Genomic DNA, 23467 nt, shown 5'->3' with positions numbered 1-23467 from the left:
TTATAACGATTATATCGATTTCCGTAATGGAAATCTAAAACTGAAACAAACGCGTTTTAAGCCGAAATTGTGATTAATTCTCATTATTAGTAGTAAACAATATTAAAAAGCTCCAATAAAATTGCTTCGGTGCAGTATTAAGACAATAATTATTATACAGTTGGTTATACCTATAATAGTGAAATTTGGAAGAGAAAATAAACGGATGTAAGCTTCTTAACTAGTCATGACAGGTGACGTAATAGTGACAGATGACGTTACAGAGCCACTGTGACCGATAATTTTAATGCAAGTGTTACCTTGTTTGAAAGGTATTCAAAATACCTATTCAGTTATACTAATTTTTTGGGTTTTAGTTGATTCTGATTTTGATTTTGGTGAATAAATTAAATAAATATAATATTGTAGTTTCGCATCTAATTAATAAAAGTTCAAATGTCCGCCTATGGTTTTTTTGTCAAAAAAGTTGACGTTTTTCAATTCTCTAGTAGTTTTTATGTCAACGTCAACCTTTTTGACAAGTAATCATATGCGGAATTTTGAATTTTTATTAATTAAATGCGAAACTACAATTTTATATTTATTTCATTTATTCGTCAAAATTAGCTTAAACTCAAACAAGATTAGTATGACTGAATAGGTATTTTCAATACCAGTTTGCCATAAGGTCCCATTTAAAATTATCTGTCACAGTGGCGCTGTAAAGTCATCTGCCATAATTACGTCACCTGTCATGACTAGTTAAGAAGCTTACATCCGTTTATTTTCTCTTCCAAATTTAACTATTATAGGTATAACCATTCAAAAGATACGAGGGGATACGGACTTTCGACTAACACTGTAGAGATAAAGTAATAAATAGGCAAAAATAAAATAAATTATCGGAGCCAAATATGTAGAAAAAGACACAGAAAACAACCGCTACAAAGATGGTATGAGGATATAATTCAAGTGATGTTGAATTAAATTATGGTGTTTTACAATGTTATGTTATAATAACAAAAAATTAAAATGGAAATTTGATGTCATAAATTTTTAGGATTGGTCCATAGCAATAGAAATTCCACAGTGACTGTTCAATGGAAGTAATAAATTGTATTAAGCTGGATTTATGTTAGGAAGGGGACGTGGACGACACGGCTGTTTTACGGGGCACGTTGAAGGATCGTTTGATATGAAAAGCATTGGCAAGTGTATCATACAACGGAACGGGGCGACACTGGGGACGTGCGCTTTCCATTGTTATATGCCACATGTCATTCACGCCCCGTCCTAATATAAATTCGGCTTTAATCTCATAAAAATCGTTGCGTAAAAGACGCGCCACATTTACAGCTTTATAGAAACTGACTTTATTTTTTCCTCTTCCTCTTCATAAGCAATTCTGCTTGTTCATTGGCGGATTGATACCTCATGGAAGGTTGTCACTCCATCTTTTGCGCAGTCGGCCGGTATTTCTTCTACCGATTGGTGATTTATCTCGTTCTATTTTGACCACACGTGTCTCCCCCATTCTGGTTATGTGGTTGTTCTATTCTTTTTTTCTATTTAGTGGCCATTCGTTTATATACTGTACGTTTCATTGTCTTCTAATATCTTCGCTCCTCTTTCGATCTCTCAATGTATTTCCTGTAATTTTTCTCAGTACTCTCATCTCTGCCGTTTTGCTTGGGTTGCTCTGCTTTGTGTTGTGGCTCTATCGGATCTTGTTGATCTGATGCATATAATCTGATGCATGTCATTATTGGTCTTACACTGGCTTTATAAATTCTTGACTAATAGTGCTAATATGTCGGTTTCGCCATATAGTGTTATTAAGGCATTCTGCCAATCTATTTGCTTTTTGTACTTGGTTTCTCACTTCTTTGTCTAGGTCTCCGTAACTTGACAATGTAATTCCCAGGTATTTTACTTCCATTACTTGTTCAATACTGATACCATCAATTTTAATTTTGCATCTGATTGGTTCTTTACTGATTACTATTGTTTTGGTTTTCTGATATGAAATTGTCATATTAAATTCTTTTGCTCTTATGTTAAATCTGCGGACTAATCTTTGCACACTAACTTCATCTTGGGCTATCAATATTGCTTCGTTCCTCTTCCTTTGTTGACGTTTTTGATGATTTCATCCATGATTAAATTGAAAAGCCTAGGACTCAATGAGTCTCCCTGTCTTAATCCGGTGCCTATATCTATAGGTTCTGTAAGTTGTCCATCTATTCTGACTTCCATTTTGTTGTTTTCGTAGATGTTCTCAATAGTTTTTATGATATCTAGAGGGATTATTATACAGAAGATGGATTGCATCTTTGAGTCTTACTCTGTCAAATGCTTTAAGTCAATCAGACATAGAAATACTGGTCTATTATACTCTAGTAATTTCTCAGTAATTTGCTTTATGACGAATATTGCATCTGTACAGGATCTTCCAGTACGAAAACCCAGTTGTTCATCTGATAAACTTATCCTCTGATTCATTACGTCTTTTAAGATTTTAATTGTAAGTTTTAGGGTAGTATTTAACAAGTTGATACCTCTGTAGTTTTCCGGCTGCTTTTTATCTCCTTTTTTGAATAGCAGAATTAGTTCGCTCTTTCTCCATTCTTCCGGTATTTTATTGTGTTTTATGATTTTGTTAATAAATTTTATTGTTAATTGTTGTTGTTAAACTGACTTTATTTGACGCAAAAAATTGCTTATGAAAGATACCCTCTTTACCTTTAAAACGAATGTTGATTTTTGTCAATAGCATCCTCCAATCAAAAGATATCGAGTTTTTACTGTCGAGTTGACACACATTTGATTTCAAAAATTGATTTTTTGCACGATTGATCATTTTTGACTGTTTACCGTGACAGATTTTACGTCAGTAGGTGACATTTACTAGCAACTCGACGGTAAGTAATTCACTTACCGTCGAGTTAAAAAATCTCTTAATTTTAATTTATTTTTTGAAAGAATAAAGAAAACTAACGAATTATTTATTAATATTGAAACTTATGGTACAATTTGTTAATTTTTCTCTTCAAATACGCGATCAAAGTTGAAAAGTTGGAAATATCAATGCCATCATAAAGAAAAACGGTGGATTTAATCATTGAATATTCTGCCCAGAGGCTTCCAGGAGCTTTCAACTGCATATGTCTTTGAACGAAATATGCCAATAGAGTCTTTTCTTCGATTCTTAAATTCTTGCCTTCGCACCATTTTTTAAAACTTTGGTAGGTATTTTGATAACGGATTTTGGAGTTTTCGGGAATAATTGCGGAACACCCTTCTTCCCAAGACCGTTCAATTTCTTCAAATTCACTTTCGCTCATATTTTAATTTATAATAATCAAAATTGTACTTAAAATTATTGACAACTAAATAAAAACTCTATTCTCCATTGTTGTTATGCACCCTAGTTACTACCTAACAACCAAAGTATCTATCTTGATAAAATGAATGAAACTAGTCAATATGACGAAAATGTTTAATTTTATCATTTATAATGGTATCAATCGTGCAAAAAACGTTATAAGCATGTAGAACGTTAAGGGTAACCGATCTCAGACAATAATTGGAGTCGTCGCTCCGCTCCTTCGGACAATTGTCTTCGATCGGTATAAGACCCTTACCGTTCTCCATACTTAATATACTATAACGCGCGTAACGGACATTCTAAATCGCCCATCGCTTCAAGTGTTTTTTCTGAGAGAACGGTTCATTCTACACAAAAAGTGTTAATAAACATTTTTTCAAAATTATCTCAGCTATATTTATTATTAAAAAAAAATTACGGTGTAGACATTCTTGGTAAATCGATTTTTTGCGTGGTGATGATGATGGTCACTTCTACAATCTGCGATCAAGTATGTTTTACAGTTGATGGCCGGGAATTTCCATATTGATCTTATTAGGATGTAATCTATTTGATTTCTTATTCGTCCGACTGGTCAGCGTGGCTTGGCTGAGGGGGACAAAACCGAAATATCCTATTTTCCACGACCCTGGCGCATAAATCAGGCTGAGTTAGACCGATGACATGGATTAAGTTGACATATTCGCTTAGACCTGTGACTTAAAAGAACCCACAAGAAGTAGTATAACTTGGGATGGGATCAACCGTAGTTACACTAGATACTACAAACTATATTTTTTAGTGTTTGAAAGAAAAAGTATAGAGGACCATAAAGACAAACAAAGTATAGGTACAATGCATGTAAGAAAGTAGTTGTTTAGTATATTAGTGGCAAAAATAACAGATATTAGCGCGATACATGAAAGTTATACGACAGTTATTAGCGCGATACGTAATCACGAGAGTGCTAATATCTGCATTTTGTTCCGTTTATGATACAATATTATTTTCTATAACTCGCCAGAAACATCAGAAGTTTCAACAATTTTTCGTAAAAAATAAAAATAAATAGAATATCAAGAAATAATCAAGAGAGTAAGAGATGTTTACTGAGCAACTACTAAAATAACAATAAAAATCGTATCAAAGTGTGTTCAAAGGTTAGTAACATCAACTATAATAATAATTTTTAATTTTAATTTTAATTTTAATTTTTAAAAATGTGACGTTTTAGCAACTGACAACAGTTGACAAAATATGAAATTTCACGTCAGTTGTATAGGCTATTGATTATGTTCAAAATCAGAGAGCTAAAAGGAACTACAACGTTAACGGGATTTTATTATCTCATATGGTCAATAGACCTCTAAATTTGCAAAAACCACCAAGTGCTACCATTTAAATGGGTGCGTTTTTGAGAAAGGGGTGAATTAGTGCGAGTTCTATGCACGTTTGGTACAAACAGTTCTACCCGAAAATTGTTGCAGGTTAAATTTACTATCTAAGTGTTACATTTTAAAGTCAAAATTATTTTTTTTACAAAAATATATTCAAAAGAGAAGCAAGAAAAAACGCGGAAGAAAGCAATTTTGTTTTTTGTCCCATAACTTTTTTCCACAGGGATATTGGTATAGGCATTGCTTCAGCGAAAAATAACTTCCATCCTTCCTCTTTAAAATGGCGTTTAGTAGAAGTCTCTAGGATTTATAGTTTTCGAAATAGGATTTTTCAAAATTTGCCGCTCACAGAATTTTTGAGACATTTTCCCCATTATTTCGCAAACATTGTTCTGTAACTTTTTTCTACCCATTTCTACGTATATGTAATGATACATTTAGTAGAAAGAGAAGTCAATTACCTTAAAAATGGTCTATTGCAGGGGTGGCCAAACTGCGGCTCTTTGAAGGATTACTTGTGGCTCTCGATAAATGTACCCTAGTCCCTTTTCAATTTTGTGTTATTATATTTAAAAAAATTATTATCGTTCTATATATTTCAAAATGTCTTTTAAAATGATATGACACATCAAAAACTGCACGAACGAACATTAAGATTGGCGCGAAATAAAAGTCAGTAATCAACCGACTCCAGTCAGATTTGTATAACTCTTGCTACGGATATAATTTGTAATTGGGATTACACATCTTAAGTCGACTTTACATTACATGATTTATCATGTGATTTGTCATATGATTTGGTCATGGAGTGAAATTTACATGTTTACATTGTGTGATTTGTCATATGATTTTGCATTGTTTATACGGCTCGTTTTGTCATAAGCATTGTCATGCAGCTCGTCATGGGAAAAATCATATGACAAATCACATGATAAATCATGTAGTGTAAAGTCGACTTTAGTCATTAACGAACGAGTATATTAAATAGTCAGAAGGAGTATTGACCGAACTTCAAAATAGATTTCAAGACTTAAAATATTTTGAATCGTCTCTTCACTTTTTTCTGAATTCGTTTGAAATGAACATATTATGTAATTCATAAGGTGAATTTGTTATTACCAATGTACGACCCAAATACCCCAAAGATCAAGTTCGAAAATAAAACCATAGGTAATAAAGTTTTAATATTTCGTATTTCTGTTTTCAATAAATAAAATGTCTGTTAAAAATTTGTAAATATGTACCTTCTTTACATACTTTTTGAATACGTATTTAATTGCGGCTCGCGAAAAATTTCAACTTATGAAAATGGGCTCGGACTATCAAAGAGTTTGGCCACCCCTGGTCTATTGTATAAAATTATACGACTCTTTTAATACAAGTTATGCTTTTTCAAGGTTTTATACTTTTAATGATTTTTGATATTTTAAATGACTATTTTTGAAATTTTTCATTATGAATTTTTTTCTTGTACATTTAGGTACTAAAAAAGCTTATTTTCTTTATTTTAAAAATATGTATTGCAAAAAATTCTAGGACTATTTTTAAACAAGATATCCGTAGGGATATCCTAGGGTATCCGTAATTTGAGGAAAAATTTTTTTTTTATTTTTTTCAATTAGGAGAATATAATTGCATATTGTAACATAATTTTTAATTCCAAATAACTTTTCTTAATAATACTTTTCGATATTGTGAAATATAAAGGTACTTTACTCTTGAGCGAAATTCATATTTTTTAACATACCTCGTAGACTAGATAGTCATCAGATAAAATTTTATATCTGATGACTGCATAATGGGTTCTAGACTATGCAAAGCATTTTATAAAGAATTTTTTTTCATAAAGTTAATAATAAAAAAGTTTTCCATATGGTTCCAACTTAGTGGGACCTATTGCATATGTATATGTCACATTTTGAAAAAGTATATTTTGTAAATCATTAAAAGTATAAAATTTTGTACAACCATATCTTGCTTAAAATTAGTCATAAAGTCTTCTGCAATAGACCATTTTGAAGCTTTTCTTCCTATTAAATGTAACATTTCATATTTATACATAAAGCTACGTAGAAAAAAGTTACAGAACAATGTTTGAGAAGTAACAAAGAAAATAGGCCAAAATTGCTGTAAGTGGCAAATTTTGAAAAATCATATATTGAAAACTATAAATCGAAGAGACTTTTACTAAATATCGTTTATCGTAAATATCGTAAAAAGGAAGGATGGAAGTTGTTTTTCTGTGAAGCAACGCCTATACTATATCCCCGTGGAAAAAAGTTATGGGGCAAAAACAAAATTGCTATCTTTCGTGTTTTTTTCTTGCTTTTCTTTTGAATATAGTTTTGTAAAAAAAATATTTTTGACTTTAAAACGTGATGTTTCAATAGTAAATTTAACCTTGAACAATTTTCCTGTAGACGTGTTTGTACCAAAAGTGCTTAAATCTCACCCTAATTCGTCCTGTGCCTAGGGACTCATTCACCCCTTTCTCAAAAACGCACTCCTTTAAATGGTAGCACTCCGCGTTTTTTTCATATTTAGAGGTCCATTGACTATATGTAACAATAAAACCCCGTTAACGTTGTAGTTCCTTTCTAAAATACATAATCAATAGCCTAATAGAAAAACATAATATTTTGATTTGTCATGATATTGATTTTAAAAAAAATATTGAGCTTTTGAGTTCTTTTTCAGAATAAACCAATGCGCCATTCAATTTGTGTAATAGTCGGCTGATTTTGATTTAATTCTCTGCACCCTCCAACACTTTCATCTTCTTATTTATTCTGGCAAAGTGGCTATTTTCATCTTTTACATTTCGATCCTTTTAAAAATCGTGACTGACTTGAGGAAATTGCGTTATGTTTTCAGCTTCCAGAAGTGGAATCCTCGATGGAAGAGAACTCGACCCAGGGTCTGACGCCGACTGCTGAGACGCCGACGTCGACGCCTCACTGTCCTTGGCAATGCGAGCTCACTAACGAGGCGGGCTACGTCGTCTATTCGGCCCTCGGCTCCTTTTATATCCCCATGTTCGTGATGCTTTTCTTCTACTGGAGGATATACAGGGCGGCCGTCAGGACCACCAGGGCGATCAATCAGGGATTCCGAACGACGAAAGGTAAGCAATTTTTAATTTATTTACCCACCGTTATCGATCCTTACAGTAAATTAAAATTTATTGTATGTGTCATTTATACATAATATAAACTGCTCGTCAAAAGTTAGGGATATAGAAAATTCTGCTGAATTTTTATAGTAGATTTTTTCGTGAACAGATTAACGGATTCCGCTAATTTTTGTTTTATTATTTTAGACTGTTCTTTAGTATTTACACAGTTATGCAAAGGTTTACTCAAACTTTTTTATACTTATACCGGGTGGAAGAAAAGAAATGTTTTTCTTATGTTAAGTTTGAGACGCCCTGTAGGGAGGACGAGGTACAAAATGGGAGTATATATCGAAATCATATTGTAGTCTTATATTTTGTGAACATTTTGTTTTTTGAATGTCCCTGATATCTTTAGAAATAAAAAAAATAGGCGGTTTTGTAATTTAGCATATGTTTTAACCGAAACAAAAGTTTGAGACACCTTGTAGGGAGAAAAAGGCAGAAAGGTGAGTATACCTCGATATTTTGTTGTAGTCTCATATTTTGTGAATATTTTATTTTTTTAATTTCTCTGATATCGTTAATAACAAATAAACTAGACGATATTACTCTTTAATATGTATTTTAACTGACGACATGCGTCACATCACACATGTGAAACATAGAAAACCATATTAAATAGTAATACCGTCTAGTTTCTTTGTTATTAAAGATATCAGAGAAATTAAAAAATAAAATATTCAAAAATATGAGACTACAACATAATATCGGGGTATACTCACCTTTGTGCTTTTTTCTCCCTACAAGGTGTCTCAAACTTTTGATTCGGTTAAAACACATGTTAAATTACAAAACCGTCTATTTTTTTTTGTTTCTGAAGATATTAGTGACATTCCAACAACAGCATGTTTAGAAAACATAAGACTACAATATTATTCTAATATCGACACCTGATATGAAAAACATTGTAACTCACTTTTGCTTAGTTTACAGGAGAGCGATTTAAAGAAATTTCCAAAACATTTTATTTTTTTACTGGGTCAGCTTTTATATTTTTTGTAATGTTCTTAATCCATATTTTATAACTTTTTCTCAGCTTTTCACTTTTACATATCACATTGTTGTCAACATTACTGGTCCTGATTTAGGTCGAGTTACAATAGCAAATTTTTTCAGAATTTTAGGTGAAAATCATTGTAAGTGGTTCATACAATGATATTTCAACACAGTATGTTTCTTTGGTTAGGTGCATATAAATTGTAACTAATCAGTAAATATCAAAATAAAGAGATTATAATTAATTTATTTTATTGGTTTTACTTGAAACGTGATTTTTTTGCTCAGACAAGTAGTATTTAAGAATTTACGTCATACATATTAACAAGAAGTAGGTAAATAAAATAATATATTTTAGATTTATTTATTACAAAATGAACATTTACAATGTTACTCTGAAACTATTTCCTTGTGGAATTTTTATAATAAAGTATTTTTAATGGGAAATTAGCCACAATTTTACCAACAAAATGATTTTATTAACGTTTCGAAGCCCAAATCGGGTTTCGTTGTCAAAATACAAAATACTACTAAAATAAACAAAAATGTTGTTGCTAAGTAAAAAAATTCTTCTAATAATTTATTTAATCTTAATAAAATAAATTTAATGTTAATAAAATCATTTTTTTTTGGTAAAATTGTGGCTTATTTCCCATTAAAAATAGTTTATTTTAGAACATTTACAAATTATAAAACAGTTTATATTCTATTAAAAAATAAAAAAAATTAACCCCATGCAAACTTTTATTCAGAGTCATTATCCGAATATTCCGTTTGTTGAGAGTGGGGAAGATTTAAATAAAAACTGCTTTACCAGAGCACAAAGCAACAAGATCTTTATATTTTTAAGTGGTTATGTGAAGTAACCCATATGCTAAATGAAATTGTACTTCCCATAAATTGTGTATATTTTTATTCCTGGATTTGGTAGCCTTTTGCTCGATTTTGGTTTGCATTCTGTTTATAAACGATAATTGATCAGAAATAAGATCGTACTGAAAACTAATATAATATGTGGTTGTTCTTTATATATTTTTACGTATTGTATTTTCGACCAGAAAACTTGTCGTTTATCTATATCTAAATCCCAATTCGGTATTTTCTTTAACATTGAATTAAAGTCCAAGATGTCATTTTGACTTAGTTCTTTCAAATCGTATGGTTTTCCTGTGACTTTAGCACACCTTATCAGTGTATACCACTAGTGTGGTACATAAACAACTTGGTTCTTTTTTCTTCGCTCAATAAGGGCGTGCATTGAATCACCCTCAGATTGAGAGTGGCCCACCTCAAAAAACGTGTGTGTAATATTAATATTCATGATCTTAGCTGCATAAATATACATTAAAAATATTATCCGATTTCGATTTTGTCCTCCAGAACAATCTGAATAAAATCTAAACTCTAATGCTCCACCAGCAACTTTTCTCTTAATAAAATCAAATAGCGCACTGCTTATTTCATTAGGCCCCTTTTTACCTGTGGTTTCATCCCATGCATAACAATAACCTTCCACAGATCCAAGATCAAAGATAGTTAAGTTATACACTTTAAACTTCCTTTTATAATAAAACAATGATACCTCTGATTGGAGCGTAGTTAATATTTTTTGCAAATCAAAGCAGGCAGTTACAACCGTTTCTGTTTTCTTAGTGGTCTTAGATCTTTATCGCGATTTTTGGTTTCACGTGTAACACATTTATTTGCAATAATATGTAAAGCATATTCTTTTTCTATTTGGCCTTTCTCTGCTTTAGTGTTATGTAGATTGCAAGTAAGACACATATCTTTTTTCGGTGCAAAAAACCGATATTAAACTCAGTATTGAATATGTTTCTGTACTGACTTTTGGTGGCTGGTTTATCGCATGGGTGATTCTCTAACATCCATTCATTATATAGTGAATACAATTTGGGAAAAGTTAAAGACTCATCAAAATACATCTTACTTGTTCTTTGCCTTACGTAATGGGATTCTTTTGCTGGAACAGAGTTTATATGCGCACGAATCGAATTTTTAATACTTTCGTCTGCAGCATTTGCCCTGTTCTTGTGGCGACCACGCATATCTCCAGGTATACGGCCTCCGCCTTCATGACTACCAATTTTTTTGAATAGTGTAGTTAACCACATAATATCTGTTATGTTAAAAGTGTCCAAAAATGTTTTCTTACAAACTTGAAGTCAGTGTTCTGTCAACTGCAAATTATATTCATATGTCCAGTGTCTTCAGGACTCTTTTAGCTTTGCAACTTTCCTCTTTTGTCTGATAACATAAATATTCGCTTTGTTGGTCATGATCAGCCATTGCCCAAAAATTATTAAATACATTGAGTCTATAATTTTCTGATAATTTCGATTTACATTTTCTGATACATTTATCATTACATCCAGGTCCCAGTTCTCTAATTTTCGATAATTTTCTAGTTTTGCCAGTAAATTCTTGGCCAGAGTTCCTCAGTTTCTTCAAGACATTCATTTTTCAAACACTAGGATCCCTTTGCCTCTTCCTTCTAAGATTTTTCTTCTTGGGGTATTGTTTTTTCTTAGCAGACGTATCTAATTGTATCTTCGGTGCATGTAGAAGTTTGCACTGTCGATGTATCTTGAGCGTGCAATCCACTGTGACCATTGATTATCTGAGTTTCATCAGTAGAAGTTAGTTCAGCAGTAAATGATATAGGTGTTATTATTTTTGTTTGAAATTTTAAACTAGTATTTTTATGTGAGTTTTTACGATTTGAGGCATGCTTACTATGCTCAGCAGTTAATAATATAGAATTTACTTACTGACTACATTGACTTACAATGTTGTTCATCGTAATATTCCACTACCCTGCTTTCTTGTATCACAACTTACAATGCAGTTATAAAAACTTGCTCAATAAATGTTTCGAGAAAAACATTGTATCCCATGTTACAATGATTTAGTAAAAAAGTTTCATCAATAATTAAAAATTTTAATATTGTAACATTGGTTACAATGTTTTTTCCACCCAGTGATCAAAAATTTGCACTTACAATGAGGTTATTTTGTTAAATAACTTTATAATTACATAAGATAGGATAAAAGTTCTTAGACCAAATTGAAGGTTATCGTTTATAGATGCTATTTAAGCCATAGTTGAAAAACATTGTAAGTGGAGATACAATGTTTTTCATATCAGGTGTCGATATATACTCACATTTGTACCTCGTTCTCCCTACAGGGTGTCTCAAACTTAACACAAAAAAAGCATATTTTTTCTTCCACCGGGTATAAGTACAAAAAATAAGTTTGAGTAAACCTTTGCACAACTCGCCGCTTCGCAATAACGTCGGCGTAAGTCAAAATTTGACGAAATTGACTTATTAATGCATATCTACTAAAAATAAAATTATCTATCGCGTGAATAAAGACCTATGACGTTAATAAATAATAGTAGCTAAGAGATGGCACCAAGTGTATATATTTGTTTAGCGCGAAATTGATTATATACTTAAGATATTATTATTCGTATGAATACAGACCCAAGTTAGTTACTCCACAGAATAGCGCAGAATGTGAAGCAATTTGTGTGTTTACTTCTCGTCAAGGACGACCGATCTTATACTTTCGATTAGTTTTTGTGAAAATTCTCTCTAAAATAAGGACCCTTTTTGTAGTTAGGTCAGCGTTTTAACAAAGTTGAAGTAAATGTTTCAGAGGAAAAAAGACTCAAATGTAATAGGGGTTAACAAAAACACTTTATAAATTTATCTAGTTATCACAGTTTGTATTTAGATATATTTCTAATAAAATTGTATAGGTAATTTCTTTAAAGTAAAAACTTATTCGGGACGAATATTTTGAAAAACTCCTAAATGAGGACAGAGCGGAATTTTTAAATAACAGTGATACCAGCAATGTAAATATCTTAGCCTCACCATTACGGGTAACAACAAAAGAAGTAGAAGAAGTATGTAAGTTTTTAAAAAATAACAAAGCACCAGGACCAGGGAACATACCAGCTGAACTAATAAAATATGGCACAACAAAATTATATGAAAACCTGGCTAAACTCTTTCAAAGATGCATCAACGGAGCGGAAATCCCAGAAGAATGGAAGACATCATGGATATCCACCATACATAAAAAAGGCAGACGGGATCAATGTGACAACTACAGAGGCATCGCTGTAACGAACTCGATCAGCCGAATATACGGAAAACTGATTAAAAATAAAATCGAAAACGAATATAAAGATATAGAAGCTGAAGAACAGGCAGGATTCAGGGCAGGGAGATCAACGGTTGACCATCTGTTTTGTATTACACAGATTATTGAGAAGAAACTGGCCGTCAACCAGGAGGTGCATCTGTTATATGTGGACTTAAGAAAAGCGTATGATAGCATCCCACAAAACAAACTATGGGAAGCATTAGAGAAAACCAATATAAGCGCAAATTTAATAACAGCGACGGAACAATTGTATACCAAAACTGCATCAAGGGTGAAAGTTGGAAGCAGGCTATCGAGAGGATTCCAAATTAGCAAAGGCCTAAAACAAGGGTGCTGCCTTTCACCGACATTATTTAAGATCTACCTCGAACAAACTCTAAAACTTTGGAAACGCAAATGCAAAAACATGGGATTACCGATCAGCTACAATACAATATACACTTTGTCATTTGCAGACGACCAACTTGTACTAGCACAAGACTACGATGATATAGAATATATGACAAGGAAATTAATAGAGGAGTACAAAAAAGGTGGTTTGGAAATAAACATAAAGAAGACCGAATATATGTGTATCGGTGGGACACAGCAGGACCTTACACTGGGGAATGGCGAAATTATTAAACATTGCGACGCATATAAATACCTGGGTATGACCATCACACAAGAAGGAAGCGTAGACCGGACGATAGAAGAAAGAAACAACCAGGGAAGAAAAGCAATTACCCTTCTCAATAGCATCCTGTGGGACCAGTCAATATCAAACAACAACAAACATAGAATATACAATACAATTGTTAAGAGTATAATCACTTACAGCAGTGAAGTATGGCAAATAAAAGAAAGATACAAGAGAAAACTTGAAGCAACAGAAATGGATTTCTGGAGGCGCTCAGCAGGAAAATCAAGATTAGAAAGGGTAACCAACAACAGAATTAGGGAAATAATGAATGTGAAACACACAATAGTAGATGACATTAGTACCAAACAGCTTAGATGGTATGGACACGTACAAAGAATGTCCGAAGAACGACTCCCGAAACAAATCCTAACGTGGACCCCTCATGGTAGACGAAAAAGAGGAAGACCCCGCCTTAGTTGGAGAGAAGGCATAAATCGAGAAATGAGAGAAAGAGAATTGGATGAAGACCTTTGGATGGACCGAAGTGAATGGCGACTAGGCATCGGAAGACGTAGGAGAACGTTTTAAAACCGATATATATATATATATATATATATATATATATATATATATATATATATATATATATATATATATATATATATATATATATATATATATATATATATATATATATATAAAAACTTATTCGGAGTTATTCTCATATTCATATCCATAAAATTTTAAAATGCCTCTCCTCTAAAATCGTATTTTTTGACTTAAGCCTATGTTCTTGCGAAGCGGCGAACTGTGTAAATGCTAAAGAAAAGGCTAAAATAAAAAAAAATAGCGAAATCCGTCTGTTCGCGAAAAAATCAACTATGAAAATCAGCAGAATTTTCTATATCCCTAACTTTTGAAGAGCAGTTTATAGTCCAATCAAGAGCTATTTTCTGGTGGAATTTTGAGAACCAAGGTCGATTTCCTTGAAAACTTGGATTTAACTAGTAATTATAACCTTTGTCAAAATCTACCCTATGCCGAACTGCGCTTTTGCCCTGGGGGTGAAAACAACCCATCTAGGGGATGACAATTTTTTAATCAAAATGACTATGGAAATCGATAGAGTGGCTAATTATTAGTAAATTTTGATCTTTAATTTTTTTTGCAAAATTGACACTTTCCAAGTTATTTGCGATTGAAGCTATGCATTTTTCATTGAAAACACTCACGTTTTATAACGGTTTTTAATAAATACCTTAAAAAAATTTAATTTTATAGAAAATATCATTAAAAGCAAATTGTAGCTAATAGAAAAATAAAGAGAGTCGTGTCTGAAAGACCTATGTAAACCAAAGAACGACTCATGTATTGCTCTTTAAAGGATGGTTATTTTCGAAGAACATGGAAATGGAAAACCTTTTATCTCAAATAACTCGAATGTGGTGCATTTTTTTGGGAAAACTTAAGAGACATCTTTTATATCTCATTAAAATACATTTCAAATAAGCTCTGACTAAAAGTTTTTTTCATAAGAACTGACTGACTTATGACGAAAATAAAGTCGCTATCTGCTTTTTTCTGCTTGAAATGTAAAAATCAAACCCTCGTCGTTACAATTCTAATAGAAATAAATAGCTTTCCACTTGAAATTAACTTTATTTAGGTATAATTCATGCGGTGCATGTGATTTGACTGGTTTGAAATCCTTAGTTTAGAAAAAATAGTTGATTACCCATGAACCATTGGTGCCATTTTACTAAAAACTTAACAGAATATTATTGCTTAAAAGAGAAAACCGTTTTGAGGATATTTTAAATTAAACCGATATTAGGGCGCCATTAGAGGGCTTTAGATTCCATAGGAAGCATTTTTTATATGATAATTTACGCCAAATCATCGTAAAATGAGTTCCAAAAATTGCAGTTTTCTTTCATCAATAGCATTCGTTGATACCCTATATAAAAGCCTTGTATACAACTATTGAAACAATTTTTATAGGATTTTCTTTGAAGACTTAATCCTGTAATGCCCCTTTTGAGTCCCTGCTTCAGTTTACTCAAAATCCCAAAAATCCTCTTTTTGTCGTACTCAAAAAAAAATCATGATAAATTAGTCCGTTAAACTTACATTGAATACTTTTCACGATTCTCTGTAAATACGAACAAGATAAACTTCTTAGCAAACATTTACTTCCACCTGATTTTTTCATACCACTTAGGCCCTTACATCTATAGACAAAACCTCTATTCCATTATGGTTACCCTGATTAATGGTTAAAGCCGGCTTCTTTCAAAATCACGAGCGTCTCTCAAGAAGTTTTTTTCTAAAATATATTTAAAATAAAATGAATCAACTTTATTGAGTATTTAAGAAAATATTATTTTATAAAAATATAACAATTATTTGTTTAATAGCAATTTGTAACGATTGTAACAATTAAATTGTGAATCAGAGATTCACGATGAAATTAGAATTGAGCAGGCAAGACCGCTTTTAGAAGGATGTCCTAGGTATTATGTAACAAAAACCTAAAGTTGGCATTGAGGATCCGCCTAATTCACTGCTACGTCTTCTCGGTCTTACTTTATCTCAAGTCTTGGACTCTGAAAAAAAAAGTGATCTAAATCGCTTTAGAGTCTTTCGACATGTGGTGCTATAGATGAATTTTAAAAGTTTCTTGGGTGGAGAAGATTCCCTATATTTTACGAATAAAAAATATATTTTGAAGTTGATGTTGACCAAGAGGACGATCTGCAACAAATGAAAATCTGGTGGAAATATCTCTAGACGGAGCAGTTCATCACTGGCATAGGATGAGTCGATGGAGTGTGAAGTTGGGGGTTGCTAGACGAAGACACTACCCCGAACAAACAAACTTAAACTTTTTACAGAAACTTTATTCTTATATAAGTAATTAAATGTACAATTACATTACGTAGACCTTGAGGTAGGTCGGGGGTAAACCATTTCTCGGTAACAATATACCCTGACTACGCGCTAGAGAGTGCAACGACAACAACGGCGTCTCAGGTACTCGATCTTCCTATTTATATCTGTTATAGGTAAAAACAGTGCCAATATGTATGACCATATGGTGAGGTACTATACGTATATTAAGAATGACGTGTGCTTTCTTTGCAGTCTTTCAAATGAGTTCAATACTTTGGACTTTGCTACTATCGTAATAAATTATACAAATTGCAATTATAATATTATGACCTTATTTTTATAACAAATAAATTAGGAAAATTCCGTGAGGGTTGTCGTGTACCATCATAGGAGACCTCAAACTAACAATATTTAGAATGTCAGTACGCCTCCACAAGGGCTCAAGGAAAAAGGAGAAGTAATAATGGCTGGTTTTTTTCAAAATATATAATACTTTTGTGTAATTATTCTAACAAATAATAAGTGCGCTTTTGATACGCCTCTGGCATAGGTACACTTTAGGTTTAGCAGAAAAAGAAAAAATAGTAGGGATGCTTTGAATCGAGAACAGAATTGGCAATGTACCTACCCACTCTCCACTTTGTGTTCCTTTTATTGCGTTATATCGGACCATGGTCGCCACAAAAGCTACTTTAGTGCTCCATAGAAAATAGATCCGAAATGAGCACAGGTCTCCTACTAGGAAACTGCTGCGCTTTAGTATGATAATTTTATGACAAATATTTACGTTTATTTTAATAACATTTATATTTACATTTTTTACGTAAGCTCAAAATTTATGCAAAAAATTCAAATAACCGAGTTTTTGGATTTTTGTTATACAGTTGAAGTTGAAGTTATACCTCTTTAGGCGCGATAAAGAGCGAATTTTTATTATTCTGCGCGCATGCGCGCAGAGACAGTATATTGTTCGTTGCTAAATCTTATAAATTATGTATATATATCAGTCCAAAAAGGGTGTGGAAAAAGTATATTAGGGTTTTTAGTAAATATGTATTATTGTGTATCATTTTATCAATCAAATATAGAATAAAAACTTTATTTTTTTTTAATATAACGCGGGCACATAAATTTGATATATGTATGTACAATGTACATTTGATGAATGTATATTGATTTGTAACTATTTATTATAAGTTAGTTTTTAAGCAGTGGGTTTATCCTTAATGAATTTTTCCCTGAAGAATTAAAGACATTAGTAAATAAAGTGATGTGAATAGACAATTTATTTCGGGATTATAATGTAAAACGGTTGCTTTGTTAAGGGAGAGGCCAAAAGCCACAGGTAATTATTATATTTAGAAAAATAAGGTAGAGAAAGTTGGAATTTTAAGACTCTTTGTTTAAGCCCCAAGTAAATTTATAGAATTCCCGAAAAGTAATTATCATGAGTAGAAGTATTTGTTTGAAAGGATGCATGGGTTTTTCGAATGAAAAAAGTGGAATGAGGATGAGAGAAGGGTGAATGTTCAGATATTTTGAAAAAGGAGATTATTATGTGACCGGCATCGCAGAAGAGCAGTCAAAGTTTTCGTGAATAGTTGAGAAGCAAGTACCAGTGGTTGTTAGATAGTGAAGAGTGTAGCTGAAAAGTGGAACGAGAGACAGATCAAATTGAGAAGAAATACCTCTTTGATTCTGTAAAGTTCAAGGGAGAGAATATTATTGTGAGAAAGAGAGGAGAGAATTTTAGAGTTTTTTTGAACGAGTACTGGTGGAAAGAGGCCTGGCTCGTGTTTTGAAAAATGAGTTGCTGGTATGCTGTTGGATTGATGCTGAGAACGGAGAGGGCTTTGATGGGTAGCCTAACATAATCAACGAGGAAGAGCTGTTTGGGTCAAGAGGAGACATCATTGTGTGTGAATCAAAAGGTCAGTCAATAACTTATGTGGTAGATTTTCTGTATGTTCAGAAGTTAATTTTTTTGAGTATAAGCATATGAACTAAGATTCCAATATTTCAAAAATTTAATAGGAAGTACAAGTAGTTTTGCGAATATCTAAATTTGTTTGTTTAGTTTGTTTTATCAATGTTATATCAATGGTTTATCAATATTTGTTGAATTAAAATTAATTTAGGTGGTAAAAGTTTCATTGGGACAGTTATGCCCACAGGATTTAATTGATAAATTTCCAGAAAATTGCTTTTGATAATAAAATATATTTGTATGTGCTTATTTATGGTATTTCTGTTTATTTCTTTTTCCTATTTTGTCCCGATAAGGATCAACTAAGAGATACTGAAACCACGAGAAAGGATAAGTATAACTTAAGATAATTTAGTTATTTTTTTTTGTATGATAAAAAGGCACCCTGGGATTTTTCTTAATTTTTATGTATGATTTGCGACAATTGACTAATTAATTAAATAAATACTAATTATTATAAAAGTAAGAGAAAGCAGATCATAACAGTATATTTATTATAATTTTTGTATCTTTGGATTTGCCTTCCTCGCTAGTAAGAAAATACATATTATTAAAACATTTTTATATTTTTAATATTTCACTTTGTCTATTTGTTACCGTGATTTGTCATAATGTCCGAGAAACTGTCAAAACAATGCCTTTGTAGCGTCATTGGTGCAGTATTCGACTAGAGATCGAGAGGTCCCGGGTTCAAATGCGGACAATTGCTGTCTTTTTTTTATTTTTGGATTTTTAGAAAGTGGTAAGTATTAAAATTAGTTTATTAAAATAAAATAAACTGTTTAAAGTATCTTATTTCGTTGAAATTATATAATAGAAGTATAACTTCTTACGTGCGTACAAAGAACACACACATTCTTTTTTTTTATTTACTATTCTTCGCAGCAGGATAAATCGCTATAACATTTTTTTTTCTATTTAATTCGAGAAAGTATCAGGAATATTTGTGAAAAAACTCATAGTGCATGGTCGTATAATGAAAATTAAATTTTGTACATAAGGAAAAAGCATTTGCAGAGTGCATAGAAAATGAAAAATTTCTTTAAATGTCGCAGAAATGAGTTCAATTTTATCACTCGGAGGTTTTCGAGGTCGCTGAACACGAATATGATAACCACGAAAGTCCTCGAGCTACCTGGTGCGCAGGGTAAACCTCATCTCCTAGAGTTTTATGTTAATTTCATTCTAAGTCAGTCGACAGTCATTACTCATTATCCTTAATGCATAAAATACGTATTTAGTTAAAATTTTTGGCAACAATTATTGTTCAGAAATCATTTCTTTGTAGCATTTTTCAATGTGTTGTGTGTGTGTGTTTTATTCTTATATTTTTTTAATTTTTGGTGTTGTTTTAATAAAAATTTTTGGAAAGTAGTAAGTATTAAAATTAGTTTATTATTTAAATTAAATATAAGTAAACTGTTTAAAGTATATTGATTTGGTTGAAATCATATAATAGAAGTATAACTTCTTACGTGAAGTACACACATTCTTTTTTGAAAAAATAAGTGAGAGAGAAGTCGTTTTTGGCTACACAAGGAAATTCTTTTGTTTTCAATTGAGAAGCACATGCGGAGGCCATGCCTGCAATTTAAATTTTCAATTTTTATATTGAAAATAGTTATTTCTCAATCCTTTTATGGGATGTGCTGGAAGTTGTTATATTGAGGTTTTCGTTGGTGTGCTGGATTTTGGGGCACGTGATCAATTTATTGGAAAATACTCAAATATTAATTGGATGTACTAACGTCCAGTGTGCGAGGTGCTTGTTGGACCATTTTTTATGTTAAAAAATAAGCTGAAAAAGAAAAGTTTCATTTTTGTCAGTTTATTCTTTCTGAGTTTTAAGAGGTTCAGTTATTTTTATTGTGTATTTTTCTTGCGAGGGTATTCCTGCAGAATTAAGTACGATTTTATGTATTTACTGACCAATCCTGGGGCAAAAGAAAATAGGAGTACATTTAACGAAGATTGCAGATGCAGATGTGCGTTTTCTATCCAGTCAAATGGTGTGTTAGTTAAGGAGGACAGGCGGTAACAGATTTGATTATTTTTGAAGTTATACTTCTTTCGGCGCGATTGAGAGTAAAATTTCATAATACTGCGCGCATGCGCACACACACAGTATGGTGTTTAGTTGCTAAATCTTTCAAGTTATGTATAAATATATCAGTGCAAGAAAAGGTGTGAAAAGAATATATTTATTCGAGGCATTGAAGGATTGAAGTGTCGATTTTTTTTGCAGTAAGACGGATTTTAATGGGGATTAATGCGTTGGATTCGTGAGAATGTCAGGAAATTTTGTGAACTAATGTAATGAATAAGAAATCTCAAATTACATTTGTGCACAAGAAAAATGCATTTCAAAAGTGCATTTTGAAATAGGCAATTATTATGTGCAGGACCTACACGCTTTTGTGTTTAGGAATGTTTTGTATAAATGTACCTATTTACGAATGTTTCTTCTAAAATTTAAGAATATATTAATTTTATAATACATTTAAGTATATAGTAATTTTCTTTACAATTTTTACTTACCTATTTGTTTTTTTATACCTAATATCGCCCGTGTATAGCAAGTGTTTGCGTAGGCTAGCGGTATGTGTATTTAGTTACGGACGTGTTAGTACTTGGTTCGATTTCCCATAAGGAAAAATGTTTTGTTTATTATTAATGGTTATTGACATCTTAGACTATTATATGGACTTAAAAAATGATTAAAAATAATTAAAATAATTAATCGGGATGTTGCCCAACTATTTACCGAGTATCGACAGTAAGGCCTTTTTTTGTGCTTCAAAGCCTCGACTAATTAGTGTTTTTAGTAAATATATATATCATAACTTTTGTGTCTTTGGATTTGTCTTCCTCAGGAGTAAGATGAGTATTATTAAAACATTTTATTTATTATACTTCATCTTGTCTGTTTGTTACCGTGAATTGTCATTAGGTATGTCCGAACCGATACAGACACAGTCCTCGTAGCGTATTTGGTATAGCATTCGGCCAGAGATCGAGAGGTCTTGAGTTCGAGTCCGGAGCAATCCTATACTTTTTTTTATTTTTTTTTTTTTGAAAGCGGTAAGCACAAAACTAGTTTGGTATTAAAAAATAAATAAAACAAACTGTTTAAAGTATATTTATTTTTAAGAAATCATATAATAGAAGTATAACTTCTTACGTGCGTACAAAATACACACACATTCTTTTTTTTTATGAGAGAAAAACAAAACAAAGAAGAAAGACAAGGTACAATTTAGGTTGGGTTAAATACATCTAAAAACTAAAATAACAACGTATCATATTAATGTGAAAGAACCACCTGATTCTGGGTTTCAAACTAATTAATGTTATTCTTACAAGTAATAAAAAAACCTAAACTAAATACTATAATATGAAAACAATTAAGTAAAACTGATAAAATCAAAACTAGTAATTGAATCTGTTAAAATGGAATTAAATTTTCCTTTAAAATTAAATAATCTCTGTCGTTATCTACAGTGTTTTATTTGAACTATCATGTCTCATGCTCTAACAAAATAATTTTAGCTCAGAAATAGCTTTTCAACTTATTTCCATAGGACTTGTAGTTTTGTCGGAAATCATGATAACCCATTTTTACCCTTAAAACCTCACTCCTTCCACTGCCTGACCTCAGATCTGCCGTAAATTGTTTTCAGTTATTTTTGTCTTATTTTCTTTCTTTTCTAATGAGTTCCATCCTGTTACTATAATTTTGTTCGCCAAAACTATCGACCCTGGCCTAGACTATAGACATTTAAACATTAAAGAACATTACAAAGTATGCTTAATTACGTTAGGGCGCCAAATGGAATTAATATCAGGACATCCTTCTGCTCCATAATGCAATCAACTTTAATTGATCAATATTTATTTAACTGCTGTGTCGTTCGTTTTAACAGTAAATTGCATCGCGAACGCTATAAAGATAGACAATAGCGTTCAAATACAGAACCGATATAGATAGAATAATTTGACCCAGTTTATTAAAGTCCTTTATGCCTTTGCGTAAAATCGACTGAAACAAGGTTAATGTAATGTTTAATGATTGTGCTAAGCTTTTGTTAAAGTTCATTACTATTTTAAGCGTGGAATATCGGTGTACACCGCTTTTACAACCTGTTGCTGCCTGCGAGATGTCTTGACAGGGTGTATCCCGCGGCTTTTCAAGATAAATATAGTGAAAATATGAAATAAAGAGGATCGTTTAAAATGTATATTGACATAGCCGGAACGAGGATGATTTTAAAACTTGTTGCCGGAAATACGTGTGTCTTGTAACTGTTTTGCTTGTTTTGTTTTTTCTCGAGCCTGTACGTAGAATTTTTTCATATGTATATAATAAAACTGTTTCATATCGGCCAATAATAATTATCATAAAATTTTGGCCGCTTTAACTCGACAAAGCTTTGCTTCAAAATTTTATTTTGGTTTTTGTGGCCCGATTCTCATCGGTACAAAATTATAAACGTACTTCAGTTTTTTACAAGCTTTGTTCGTGTCGTCCAATAATAAACTCACAATTTCTTCATCTTGGTCACTCGCAAATTCATCTGCAGTAAGGTGATGTTTGTTTTCTTTGTCAATAAATTCCTGAATTATTTCCTGCAAATCAAAACTTTTTCAGAATTCATTGAAAGGTATATTTCCAAATTCGGATTTTCTGGTATATTTCTTAAGAGAGGGGATAACTGACTGAGTTGAATGTCATCATCTTTAAATTGATCTTTATGTATTATTTTGATACTTATAGCCTTTTCAAAATATTTTTTATAGTAACAGGTGAACCATTTTTACTCTTACGTGCTGCAACGGTCCATATCATAGCACT

The 23467-nt window shown here is 31.8% G+C and overlaps 1 protein-coding gene across 1 annotated transcript in view; it reads left to right on the top strand.

Moving 5' to 3' along the window:
• Positions 1 to 7638: 7638 nt before the first annotated feature.
• LOC114328774 (octopamine receptor Oamb) overlaps positions 7639 to 23467 on the top strand; it is a 187163-nt gene continuing 171334 nt past the window's right edge. Inside the window, exon 1 of the mRNA XM_050647748.1 lies at positions 7639 to 7867. Within this exon, the coding sequence (XP_050503705.1) occupies positions 7639 to 7867 (229 nt within the window). The remainder of the gene's footprint in view (positions 7868 to 23467) is intronic.

Source organism: Diabrotica virgifera, chromosome 3 (assembly GCF_917563875.1).
Source record: "Diabrotica virgifera virgifera chromosome 3, PGI_DIABVI_V3a".
Classification (NCBI taxonomy): domain Eukaryota; kingdom Metazoa; phylum Arthropoda; class Insecta; order Coleoptera; family Chrysomelidae; genus Diabrotica; species Diabrotica virgifera.
Note: the sequence above shows the minus strand (reverse complement) of the source record. Positions and strands in the feature narration are given on the sequence as shown.